The 13356-nt window shown below is 42.5% G+C and overlaps 1 protein-coding gene across 1 annotated transcript in view; it reads left to right on the top strand.

Annotated features, from left to right (window-relative positions):
* The window catches only part of LOC144933788 (TBC1 domain family member 15-like), a 34885-nt gene extending 25596 nt beyond the window's left edge, over positions 1–9289 (top strand). Inside the window, exons 10-17 of the mRNA XM_078858910.1 lie at positions 751–845; positions 2062–2178; positions 2488–2588; positions 2811–2910; positions 3560–3657; positions 4494–4610; positions 5038–5124; positions 6127–9289. Of these exons, the coding sequence (XP_078715036.1) occupies positions 751–845; positions 2062–2178; positions 2488–2588; positions 2811–2910; positions 3560–3657; positions 4494–4610; positions 5038–5124; positions 6127–6405 (994 nt within the window). The 3' untranslated portion in view covers positions 6406–9289. The remainder of the gene's footprint in view (positions 1–750; positions 846–2061; positions 2179–2487; positions 2589–2810; positions 2911–3559; positions 3658–4493; positions 4611–5037; positions 5125–6126) is intronic.
* The last annotated feature ends 4067 nt before the right edge of the window (positions 9290–13356 follow it).

Genomic DNA, 13356 nt, shown 5'->3' with positions numbered 1-13356 from the left:
GCTGGTTGGTCAACAGAAAATCTTGAGAACATTTGGTAGATAGTGGAATTAATCAATTTAAGTGGGTTCTATAAAGATAAGAACTGCCAATAATTTTAGTGCATTAATGGTCTACTGACTGTTGACACCACTGGAATTGGCATTATCAAAAACCTCTTCTTTGAGTTCATTAAACATGGTTCTGATGCATAGAAAGCTACATGTTACAGGAGCCCATTGCTTAAAACCTAATCGACAGATGCAAGTGCAAAACACATCCTCCTGTGATGAGGTGAAATGTGGTTGCTGTATAGTGGTAGCCAGTGCAATGTCCTTTTAAAAAAAACATATCAGAAGTGGCTCAGTTATACATTTACAGTCAGTTCTGATATCCAATAACACCTTGGAAAAAGAGTGAAAGTTAAAACTAAATGCATTTAAATAGCAAAAGAAATGTAGGCCTAATCTAGGCAAGGAGGACACTCAAGGTAGATGTTAGAGCACAACATTGTTTTTTTTTATGACCTTTGGTAGCCTTGGACATTATTTGGTTGATACCCTGATTTGTTTAAGTAATGCAGCTCGTTACTGATAGTGGTAAGCTGTACTGTGAGCTGCAATAACTTGATTACTGTTTACCCAGTTATATGCTGACCACAACAGATTAGAGACCGTATGCATTCTCTTAGCTGTTAGGAGGGGACAATCAATGTTTTGATGTAGATAATTTCGCTGAATTGTTTTTAAGAGTATTTGTTTCACTGTGCGTAGGGATGAGTATTTCCGCATGAAGCTTCAGTGGAAATCTGTGAGCGAAGAACAAGAAAAGAGGAATTCGAACCTGCGCGATTACAAGAACTTAATCGGTACCAACTTTTATGCTTTGTGTAGTTTTGGTGTAGAGTGCATAGTGACCCACTTCATAAATCTGACTTCATATGTGGGGTTAGTAGATTACACAGCGTTTATCCCGTATGTGATATACTCACCTATATGGTGTTGTGCTAGCTTGTAGAAAGCAGAACCTATCTGTGCATTTTTCATACCTTTGTGTGTTTCTCGAAGTATTGCCATGTTTTCAGAAAAACACCCATTTGATAGATTGACCATCATTGTGTATGCATTCTAACGCCTTGGCCTCACTTGAGTTTCAAAATTAGTTTTCAGGCGGGTCCTGTATTTGGATGTTTGACCATTTTTTGTTAGAACACTTTTGCCATTTTTAAGACCACTTTCGCCTATGGAAGGAAACTGGAGTACATTGAGATAAACCATGTCATGATACACCTACTTGCTGTACTGCCACATCATTGTCACCATCCATCATTTATGATTTATGTAGAACCTCACACCCGCGTGACAGGTCTCCAGATCTCAACTTGCAGCCCAGTGGGTTTGGGAGGTTCACAAATCCACACGGTCCACAAACAAATGCCTCCAATGCATTGGATTACAGGTGTGCTCCAATATGCCTGGCGCATTTAAGATACGGAGCTTTAATTATAAAAAGCTGCAGGTTAAGAGTGCTCCTCTTACAGTGCCAAGGCTGCTGCAAGTGTCTTTCAAGGGACATTGCTTGCTTATTTTTTTTTTGCTGTGATCATAACCAGCATGAATTAGTGTGTTCAAGATTGTATTTATACTAAATGTACTGCTAAATTCTTAACTCAAAGTTGCTGTTGGTAAAAGGTACATAATTAAAAAAACAATACGCTTTGGTGTTTTGTTGCTGGCTTTGCAAAACAAGGTGGCCCATCTGTAATAGCAAACGAGTGCATGTTTGCTCACAGTGCAATACAAGTCTACAGTTTTGCAGCAATGCATAAACAGAGTTAACGGTGAAAGGGAAGCTTTGATGGTCCTTGGCAGTGCAAGTGACATCTGTGGAGGCACCTCTGGCTTTAATACAATGCTTGTTACGTTGTATGCATTGGGGTATGAATTGCACTTTGTGCATCGATATTAGCACAGGTGTACCGCCTGTGGTTCGGTGTTTGACGCTTCACTGCATGTGTTTGCTGATGATGTGACGGTGGTGTCTCACCTCTGCCCCCGTTATATTTTTTTTTTCGTCGTTTACAGAGAAGGACGTTAACAGGACAGACCGCACCAACAAGTTCTATGAGGGCTCGAACAACCCAGGGCTCACCCTGCTCAATGACATCCTGATGACTTACTGCATGTACGACTTTGATCTGGGTAAGCATAAAGTCTCTGTCGGCTGCATGGGGAATCTTTGCCTTGTGTTTTGGGAGTTTTGGCCTCGTGTTTAGCGCACTGTGCTAAGATAACAGCAACCACTCTTTCAATGTGCATATGTGGTAAATGGTATCTGAATCTGTCTTTTTCTCCCCGTGTCAATTCAAAGGTGGCTGAATGTGGTGCTGTCCATCCTACTCCTCGTGCTGTCTTGGCTTTAGGTGACAGTTCTTGATGACAGTTCTTTGGTGCTTCAATCTATAAGTTTTAATGGAAATCTTTGTCATTACCCCATGTGTGTGACTGCAGGATACGTTCAGGGCATGAGTGATCTGCTCTCCCCCATCCTGTACGTGCAGGAAAATGAAGTAGATGCCTTTTGGTGCTTTGTAGGTTACATGGATCAAGTGGTGAGTAATGCATTCAGGCCCAAGGTAACAACATGCGCATTCCAATGCACCAGCTTATCCCTTGGGGGCGGGGCAAGGCCTAGTGTGATTAAACCAAAGTATGACATCAACCTTGATTAAATATGTGAGTAGTGCTTGCCGGTCGTAATTGAGAGCTCCTCCAATGAAGCCGACAGAATGCCGACCCCCTTGATTGTTGATGCGTGATTTGTCGTGGCACAGCACCACAACTTCGAGGAGAGCCAGCAGGGAATGAAAACTCAACTCGTGCAGCTCTGTCAGCTCCTGCATTTGCTTGACCCAAGCTTCTGTGATTACCTCGGTAAGAGACCAATGATCTCACTTGCATTGCACTAATCCTGCATACAAAATTAACTAGATAAGAGACGACTCCGATGGAAGGGGAGTATACTCTTAGTTCTTTCGGTAAAGTCACGTAGGTAAAAAATGAAATAAAAATTAATAAAAATAAAACAATAAAATCACGACGTTTCGGAGGCAACACAAGTCTCCGTCATCAGGTGGGACCGTCACAGCCAGATTTGCTGCATCAAGTGAGGGAGGGAATCAAGATGCAAGCTCTTAAATACCAGTTAAGGGGGGAGGAGAGGGGGGAGGAGATTATCAGAATGTGGTAAAGCGATGGGTATTACCTTGTTATCGCGGCATCTCTTGAGGAAGGCCAGCGTCTCGAGAAGCTGTGACTTCTTGTCTCGTCTGTTAAAAATTCTAACAGATAGGTGAAATTCCTCCCCGTAAGAGGGTATTAATTCTAGATTTGAAGCTTTCGTGACTGCAAAGGGGGGTCTTTTACAAAATACCATATATCTACTAACTAACTAGATTTTGCTCTGAAGTAGAAAACTCGACCCATGTTTATGTTAATTTTGTAAATTCATTTTTTAAAGATAAACATTTCATGTTCCAGGTGTTTTTACATCGATAGAACTTTGGTTTTTTTTTTATCGCAGAAACGCACGACTCTGGAAACCTGTACTTTTGCTTCCGTTGGTTGCTCATTCGCTTCAAGCGAGAGTTCTCCTTCCAAGACATCCTGCGCCTCTGGGAGGTAAGACAGCCACACATTCATAGCGGTGACGCGGTGGCGGGATGTCAACTACCTCTTCTGCAATACAGGAGGTTGTGGGTTCCGTCCCGACCCTGACGCTTGCATATTTGGAGTTTGCATATTCTCCCTGTGGCCATGCGGGTTTTTATTCGGCTCCTCTGGTTTTTCCCCTCTACATTTAGAAACATACGTTGAGAGTATTTGGCTGCTATCAATTTCCACATGAAATGCCACTAAATTGAGCTATCTTTTTTTGCCAGGTCACTTCTGAAAAAGAACTGGTAAAATAAAATAATAATTTAGTTTTGTAGTTTTTTTCATTTATACCAATAGGAAGCCAGTGAAGAGCGTGACTGTTTGTACGCAGATTTCCGATGAGTTGTGATTTGTGACAGCTTACTTGCACAATTGCAAGTGTGAAGGTTCAGATTCCTGTCAGGGTTTGGACTGTTTATCATGACATTGGGGTTGATACAATTTGGTACCGTTTTGTAGGAAATCAAACGGCGATTTTCCTGGAGAGAAAATTATCCTTGCCATGAGAATGTGGACAATCAATTGCAACTACAATTGTGCCGTTTGTTTTACACGTCATCACAACGCATCTCGTTCCCTAAGCATCCATAAAAGAAAAAAACTCCAACATTTATTGTTTGTTCTGGGAGAAAATTGTACTTGACTTTGACATGCAGATCTCAAATCTGTTCACAGTCGTATAGACACGGGGGCATTGGATTTGTAAGACAAGCGCTCGCTTTTGTAGTTTGGCTTCGGGGCCGTGTTGTTGAGACGATACTCATGTCCCCGTGTATCCTCTGTGTGCGTGCGTGTTGCAGGTGATGTGGACCGGCCTGCCGTGCCAAAACTTCCACCTGCTGCTCTGCTGTGCAATTCTCGACATTGAGAGGCAGCACATGATGGATGCCAAGTGCGGCTTCAACGAGATCCTCAAGGTAGAGGCCCGTCTGTGCTTGACCTCTCACTGCACTTTGATCTAAGGGCAGTATGGCTTTCTCTTTCCATAGCTCAGACATACTTTCTTCAACTGTAGATATTATCAAAATGATACGCCATGTGTATTATTAGGATGATTATTACATTTTGGCTGTAAGTTTCCTTTATTTTTTTAACTGCCCCATTGTGAGTTAAGTGCTCTAGTCATACTGTTTAACACGCATATCCTTCTCTACTCGGGCATATACCACAGCGCACATGAGTAATGTTACTCTACACAGCTCAGCATAATAATGTCGGGCTCCATATTTACTTTGCGGTTAATATTGCACCATTTGATATGGGCACCGGTGATTATGTTTCCGAAACCGTGCAGAGGTGGTGGTGGTGAATGCTGCTCAATGTGGATGTCTTGCCGTGTTGCAGCATGTGAACGAGCTGTCTATGAAGCTGGACGTGGAGGAGATTCTAAAGAGGGGGCAGGCAATATACCTGCAGCTGAGCCAGTGCAAAGTGAGTGGCATCACTGCCTATGACCATCCCTCTTCCCCCACCCCTTACCAAAAAAAACAAGAATCCATACAACTAATTTTTCCCAGTCATGCTTGTATACCACTGTTCTGAACAGGATCTAGACATAAGGTTGCATGTAGATGCCATGTAAATCCTAATTGTATACTTATGGTAGATGAGGTGTTTTAAAAGTCGGTGTGATCAATGGTGGAGTTGTCACAGCCACTGCTATGGAATTTAGGTGATTGCCTTCTTGTGCATTATATATTGTCTGACTTGGTAACCTGCTTGTACACCTAAATATAGACCCACTGACCTTGCTTAAACTACCTAATGTCCCTATGAGCCTGGTTTTGCCACTAAAACCGGATAATGCAGCTGATAGCGATAAAATGTCACAATACATAACTTGTCACACTGTAATAACATAACAAACTGCCACAGCAGGTGATACCACATGCACACACGCTGTCTAAGCAAGCTATATCACAAAGGGCCCTATCATGTGGCATTAAACACCTTGTGCACACATTTGCTTATTTGGCATTGTCCAGAATAACCAAAATGTTGATTCTCTGCGATAACTTCACTTGCAGTTGCATTTTACAAATATCCTTGTCTGTTTACATACGAGTACATTCGTCACTATATCTCTTGAATGTTTACGGACCTTAATCTGTAATAATACTATGATCAGTCTGAAAAGTATCTGCCCAAGCCAATATACACTGCAAGGAATGTTATAATTTAACTTTGAATACGTTGGTACAATATTTTCGACTTCTCATGTGACACATTTGTTTTTGCTCTGATTTCTATTTGCTTCATTGCTGAACTTTATTAATTAGTTTTGCTTTGCAATTTTGTTGACCGAGGTCATGCTCGATAAACGAGACGCTTCCTGCCACCTTGAGTTTTTTCACCTCGTTAACCAAACCAAACTGGAAACTTAAACCAGGCCTCAACTTCACCCCACTGCCCCCCCTGTCACACGGTGCACAGGAGCTTCCGCGCTCCATCCTGGAGATTCTGGGCATGGGCGAGGAGACTGTGGGTGCCGGCACGCCCGAGTCGGACAGCAACAGTAGCAGCAGCAGCACCAGCAGCGGTGGTGGCGGCGGTGGCAGCAGCAGCAGCCACAGCAGTGGCGGCGGCAGCAGCCCGTCGGGGGTGGGAGAGAGCCACAGCCCTGCTCGAGGCTCGCGTGCCGAGAGCTCCTCCGTGGCCAGCATGGCCGACAGCAGCATAGAGATCGTGCAGGACGACGAGGGTGGGAATTGAGCCACCGCAGGCAGGGCGGGAGGTAGCGTGGGGCTCTTGGCGGCGCTGACTCGGCGAAGGCAACCCCCTCTACTCGGCACCACACACACGGTCACCGACCTTGTCTGTAAACTTAAACTGAGACCTAAATCGAACCTTAGCTATAATCCTAGCACTAAATCCAAACCGTAGCTCTAACCCTAGTCCTAAATGAATACCCTCGATTTTGTTATTCCAGCTGATACACAAAACATTAGCTGTTGTCCTAGCCCAAATCCCAGACCATTATCCTAATTCCAAACCCTTAGCTTTAATCCCAACTTTTGCCAAATCACATTGGTCTAACCCTAAGCTCTAAGGCCACATTCTTAGCTCTTACCCTAGCCATGAACTGAGCCCGAGTTCTAACATTAACTCTGTCCAACACTAACACTATTATAGGGTAGGCGTTAACCACTTTTTTTTACTGAGGACCGCTTAAATCTACTTACAATGTCAGAGATGAGAAACGCATTTTTACATTTGTAATTGTAAATCAGGAATATGGCACCTATTCTCAAAGGGAGAACGAGGAATCAAGGCTTGTTTATTTTTAACAGCACATTTATTGCATTGCAGCAGCGCATGCCAATTGAGTATGGACACCTTTCGTTAGGCCATGGCGATACGAGACCACTTTGACTTGAAACTCGGTTGCAGGACACTGGGCTACAACGCGTTTGTTTTTTTAATAGTTATTGAGTTTATATTTAAGTGTCTAAACCAATCAGCCTGCTGGAAAAACGAAGGGAGACAATGTGATATCCCTATATTTAGTAATGGCGATAGATTACAATAGATTAAATTGGCAGGTGGCCATTGTTTTTTGTTTTTGTCTTCAAACCAAATTGTCAAATGATAAACTGATTGAGTCGGGTCGCTTCAAATGTCGCAAACTATTTACCCTGCAATCACTGAACATTACAACACAAAATGCCTTATTTGTAATTGGCTGGGATGGCCGCACATGTCTACCCTTGTGTGCCTATGCCACAGTCTGGGACCTGGTCCCAACTTCCTGAAACAAAGTTTCAAGCCATGAAGTGGTTCTGTGTTCCATCGTGTTTGGCCACAACCTTCCTCCGACAGGTTTCCAACGTCGCGAGCGTATCGACACTCAAAACCAGATGAGGAACGGCACCGCATCTATAGCAAGGGTGATGACCCCTCATTAATTTGTTATGTTTTTGAAACTATGCTTAAATTTGTTTTAATTTATTTGTAAGTTTAACATTTTCAAAAAAGTACATTGACCTTTTTTTTAAAGGTTACATTGTTGAATGTGTTCATGTGCTTCCCGCCAGCATGGTCTCCTTCCCACTGAGTAGTTCACACACAGCAGTGTTAAATCGTCTGTCACAAGTAGAGAATAGGTAGGCGTTAGAATAGTCTATGGTAATGGCATGGCGGTGTACGGATTTTATGCTTTTATATGTTGAGGCAAAATTGACTATCCTTTTGTGTAGTAGCAGCGAAGCCCTCTGACCCCACGGGGAAGCCCGTTAAAGGTCTACTATAAAGGAACAAATATCTGCTCATCACAACAGGCACCGAATGCCCACGACCCACCTATTGGAACCAAGTAATCTTGCACATCCGTATAGTTAAACGCGAAATGAGAGAGTGGATAGATAACTGGCTGTACATTTGAAGTTTTAGAATGTTTCTAATCTTCCGAAGAATGTATCATTGGAAAAAATACGACATGCAATATACTGTATTGATATGATGCCATTCAAGTTAGAAATTTAGTATCACAAAAATGCCACGGTAGGGTCGACCTGCAGTTTCGTATTTGGGAATGTTGTTCGTGCATTATTTAATTTCAGTGTCTTAAAATTTACCGAATAGATGTAACAAAAATAACAAGTTATTCCGCGCGTACCCTAATCGTATAATCCACTGTACTGTGTGTAATAGAGTGGACCTTTGAAATGGCACGATTGCTTGTATATCCCAGCTACTGCTGTGATTGTTTAAGCAAAGTTGAATACATGTATAGTGAATTCTGCACAAGATCAATCTTTTTTTTTTTAACATGTAAAATTCGTTGCCATTTTGGATAATTTTTGTTGTTTTGAAGCTGGTAAGCCTTACTTTGTCCTCGGTCCTTGTTTAAACATTGGTGCGCCGGGTCCAGGTGACGGTGTTGTTATCTTTCTCTGTAAATATGCATTATACACAGTCGGGCTGCATTAAACTGAAATGTACGTAGTCGTTTCTGTTGCACTTTTAAATTTTTGAAAGCGAGCTGTGCAAATTACTTAAAGGCTGAGAATGCAACAGCGAATTATTTGAAGGAAATACTCAAAAAAATAGTGAAGTAAGAAAGCTGCATTGCTTCTATATTAAGAATTTTCAAAGTACAATTGTCATTTCATGGAATGGTAAAACATTAATTTTGGATTCATGTGGGCAGTTGTGCAGTTGATACATGTTTAGGACTTTTCAGGTGAACATATAATGTACCTTGTAAGATTTTTTTTATGCCTAATAAGAAATTTTTAGAAAGTCATACAGTAATCGAAATAAAAACATGTAATTGCAATAATGTAGCTTTATGTTGACGCATTCAATTAAAGGCGTTGTGATTGAATTTCTTAAACGGCATTGCAGGTTAAAGCTAGCTGCATGCAACGCGTTACGCTGGATCATGACATCCAACAGAATAGCGTTTGTATATGAATGGGGTGATTTAAATAAAACTTAAGGTGGCACAGAACGCAGGCCTGGTGTTTTATGTGGTGTCTGCATATTGCATAGGGGTGATGTCAGTACGGTCAACCATTTATTTTTGACTAAAACCTAAAAAACCTTACAATGCACTAATTATGCATATTAGGCATTGGGCAGTTATTCTATAACTTAATTAAAATTTGTCCAAGTGAGTGCGCTTGATATGCTTGGTGTGTACATTCTGACATGCACTTCCTTTTGCGTTACCCTCATAACATTGCAAACCATGTTCACTAACAAACAAAAATATGGCCAAAATAGTTCAATGGGAAGACGTTGGTAATGCAGTTTTGTGAAATGTCAAAAATATACTTATCTTTTAAAACTACAGGTGAACTCAGCTGTCAAAACACACAAACTTAGTAGAATATATAAATATATTACATCCCTATGTCGATCCACTGCTGGATGGAGGCCTGACCACACCGTATCGATCACCGGGGATTTACGACAATAATGAGCCAAGAATGTCTGTGTGTCCTGCGCGTGACGTCATTCCCTCGGCCAGCCCCCCTCATTAATAATCATGAACAGGTGACGTGTCCAAATGGACACACCCCCTTCATTAATATTAATTAGCAGGTGACGTCACTCCACATGGGGGGGGGGTGCGAGGCGCCTCCTCCCCCCTCAGCGTCAACTTACAACCCTCACTACAAAGGCAGAACCCTCACGTCACGCGATCTCCGTAACGCTGTTGTTGAGACATAGAATGTTGACTTCAAGCTTTCGTGACTGCAGGAATTCATATTCTTTGGGTCTTTCGGTAAAGTCACGTTTCGATCGCAACACAAGCGGCCGTCATCACTACCGCTTGTGTTGCGATCGAAACGTCGTAGATTTTTGTGATTGTCTTTGAACCTATCCACGTGACTTCACCGAAAGACCCAAATAATGAGACGTAGAAGTAAAAAGGACGTCGTGATGAACAAGGGATTATAACCTGTAAATTAAATAGGTCTTTGTCACCGCGCCCTCACCAAATCGCACACGAATTGATGCAATGAATATCACGTGGCGTTCTGCTTTTCGCTTGCAACTTTCAGATTTACTGCAAATACACCCGTCCTTGGACGGGCAAAAGATTAGTTTTTGAATATTCTTCAGCGTCGTCAATGAGAGTTGAATGGGGGTGCCAAAACGGGATCAGATATGACTCGCCACTGATGTTTGCCATGGCCAGGTATTAAACTCGGGTCGCTGGGTTCATAAACAGTGCATTAACTAATGCCCTACCGCTTCATTATAATCTTAACGAGTTCTTTATTTAAAACCGCATGTTAATGAGGGCTGCTCCACAGTGGGCATGACCGATTCCGTTTGCATAAGCTGCCTTTGATCATTAACATATTCCCATGATGAGCTTTCTCTGTAATTATAGGCAAAATCTTAAGCTGGAATATTCTGAATCTGCATTTCTTGATCACTGAAAAAAACATACAGCAACATACTCATAAAGTCCTCGCCGAGACTTAATGTTTTACATAAGTCCTGCATTGGGGTGCTTAGCCAATTCCAGTAATGAGCGACAGGTGGGAGGAAAGTGGATTAACTGGGCCTGGATAAGACACGTGGTTTGAGGTCACAGAGGGTTGTCAATATATTGGTGTAATGCCATCAGGTAGCCCGAGTCTACACCTCGTATTTCAAGGCAGTCTCCCATCCAAGTGGAGAGGAGTGAAATATGCAGTGTGCGCACAGGGCAACTCAGGGCAAACGGGGGCACGCGTGCAAACGTGAGGACCTTTGCACGGACAAACTGCACGGTTGTCGGAGGTGTTGCCAGGGAGATGGGAAATAAGGGTTGATACAGGTAGGAACAACAGGTTCCACACTGCCCACCAGGGATTATTTGTCTGTCGTGCATATGGGGAGGGGAGGGTGGGGGTGGGAGGGGTGGGGCTGGGTGGAGAGGGGAGGGTGGGGAGGGGCTGGGTATTTTTGTTTGCATTTTGACTGCAAGTATTGTGGTTAATGCAGACATGAATCCTTGTAAAAAGGTTTCAGTTTTGTTGCCAGAAAAAAGGGGAAAAACCCTATTATTATGATGCCTTAGAGCTGTGAACAGGATAAAAAAAACTACTGTTACCATTGACAGAAACAATCTGGTTACATCGGGCTATGGATTCCTGCAGTCACGAAAGCTTCAAATCAAGATTACTATACGTCAATTAGTTTTTTTTATAAGCCCTGTGGAATCCCGAAATTATCCACTAGGTGGGGGTGCATGTTTTTGCAGACTCGAGAACAATTGAAAAAATAATAGGTTTTACCCTTTGTGGCAATAAAACAGGTGTTAAGATGTTCAAACACCAAACAGAAACCTTTTGCAAGGAATCATTATCAGAGCATGTTTTTCGTGTGCATGTTCACCACAAGTGTGGTGGATACAGACATGATTCCTTGCAAAAGGTTTATACAGCATTGTGCTTGCACATATTAACACCTGTGCTATTGCCAGAACGGGTAAAACCGATTCTTATGTTTTCATACTTTGATACTGGCAAAAAAGGTCCCATGTCGAGAAGAATCGTTTACCGTCTTGAAACGTTAACAGCAGCTCAGAAGTAGCCTCAATGACGAAGACATGCATGTGGCATGCCATGCTATACACTTGTGTCTACACCGTATGTTTTGTTAATTATAACAGGGTACACGTGTTCACTGTAGACTTGCCATTGTTTTTAGAATTGACGATTGACTTTATTTTATTTCTCCACCGTTAAGGTCCTGTTTTAAAGAACCACTATCTGCAGGGCATTACTAGGTGCATTGCATGCTGTGAAAGCAATGCGAAAAAAATAAAATCTGAAAACCCAGATGAAACCCATGCACGAGGTGAGAACATTCGAACTCAACAAAAAAAATAACCCGAGTCGGGATTCTAAACCAGGAATTTGTCGCCGAGGCACACAGCAAGTGTTACCACTGCGCTAACATTAATAACACGACTGAATAATACATGGGCTCAGTTACTTAATGTGACACATCCTATTGGCACCTAAGCATTTACAACTATTGCGTGTGGGATTTAACTCCACAAAATGTTTCTCGCTTGATTACGGAAGATGTATGTTTTGTCATGGACATCGCTATGTTTGTTCTCATCGTACAAGGCAGATTATGTAAAGTTTGTTGAGTAGTAGTGGCAACAATTTTGTGATGTTAAACTATTTAAAATGAAAACGCTTTATTTTACCAGGTAAGGCCAACGGAGCGATATAACTTTTTTCAGAAGCGACCTCGCCACAAATTATAGCTCAACGAAGTGGCTTATGTGGAAATTTATAGCAGCCAAATACTCTCAACGCATGTTTATTCTAAATGTGGAGGGAAAACCGGAGGACCCGAAGAAAAATCGCCTGCATACCTGGCGAGGGAGTTAACATCTTGCCACGGTGGCCGGGTATTTCCAAGATTCCAGAGTGTCGTGCTGGGGAACAGCAATCCCTGTTTCTGCTGTCAAGCTAACATTTACTGGTAGGAACCTCCTGGTTACACCAGCCCACAGGGGATTATTGTGCCCGTCCGTCGTGCAGGGTGGGGGGTTGGGTGGGGCTGGGTGGGGAGGGGCTGGTCACCCCGTGGTGCCCTTATAAAACTCAACGCTTAACCTACTCACGCCGGCTTGTGCCCGCCCTCAGTCGGCCATATTTGCGGAATACACCACGCCGCCATTGACCCTGGCCATTGACCGAGCAACCCAACGTTCCTACCAGCTCCCTCCGCAGGAATGTGTTAAAGGTTAGCTGCAGAGTTCGGTGAAAGGTGTCACCCATGGATTCAAAGTCCAAGTTGTGCAAAAAAAGTGAATCGATAACGGATCATGAACTTGCTTGTGTGCACTCAAGTGTTGCAACTGCTGCATAACCAAAGTGACAGGAGGCAGAAGTGGGAAATTCAATATTTGTCGTGGCAATCTCACCTCGACACAAGCGCGCACCTTTCCCCTGTCAGTGACTTATTTAAGCAAGGCACTTGAAAAATACCATCCTGAAATGTGGCAAGGTTATTTTAGTGTTACTGGAGATGGCAGAATACTGAAGAATGAACACTTTACTTGTACCAATACAATAAAAACAGACAATTAAAGTTACAATAAAAACAGAAAATTTAACTTAAAATAAATACGTAGAATATTAGATCTGGGATGCTGTAGAGTAAACAACATTTTGGTATTTAATCACACCTATTTTA

This window comes from Lampetra fluviatilis, chromosome 8 (assembly GCF_964198595.1).
Source record: "Lampetra fluviatilis chromosome 8, kcLamFluv1.1, whole genome shotgun sequence".
Taxonomy (NCBI): Eukaryota; Metazoa; Chordata; class Hyperoartia; order Petromyzontiformes; family Petromyzontidae; genus Lampetra; species Lampetra fluviatilis.
Note: the sequence above shows the minus strand (reverse complement) of the source record. Positions and strands in the feature narration are given on the sequence as shown.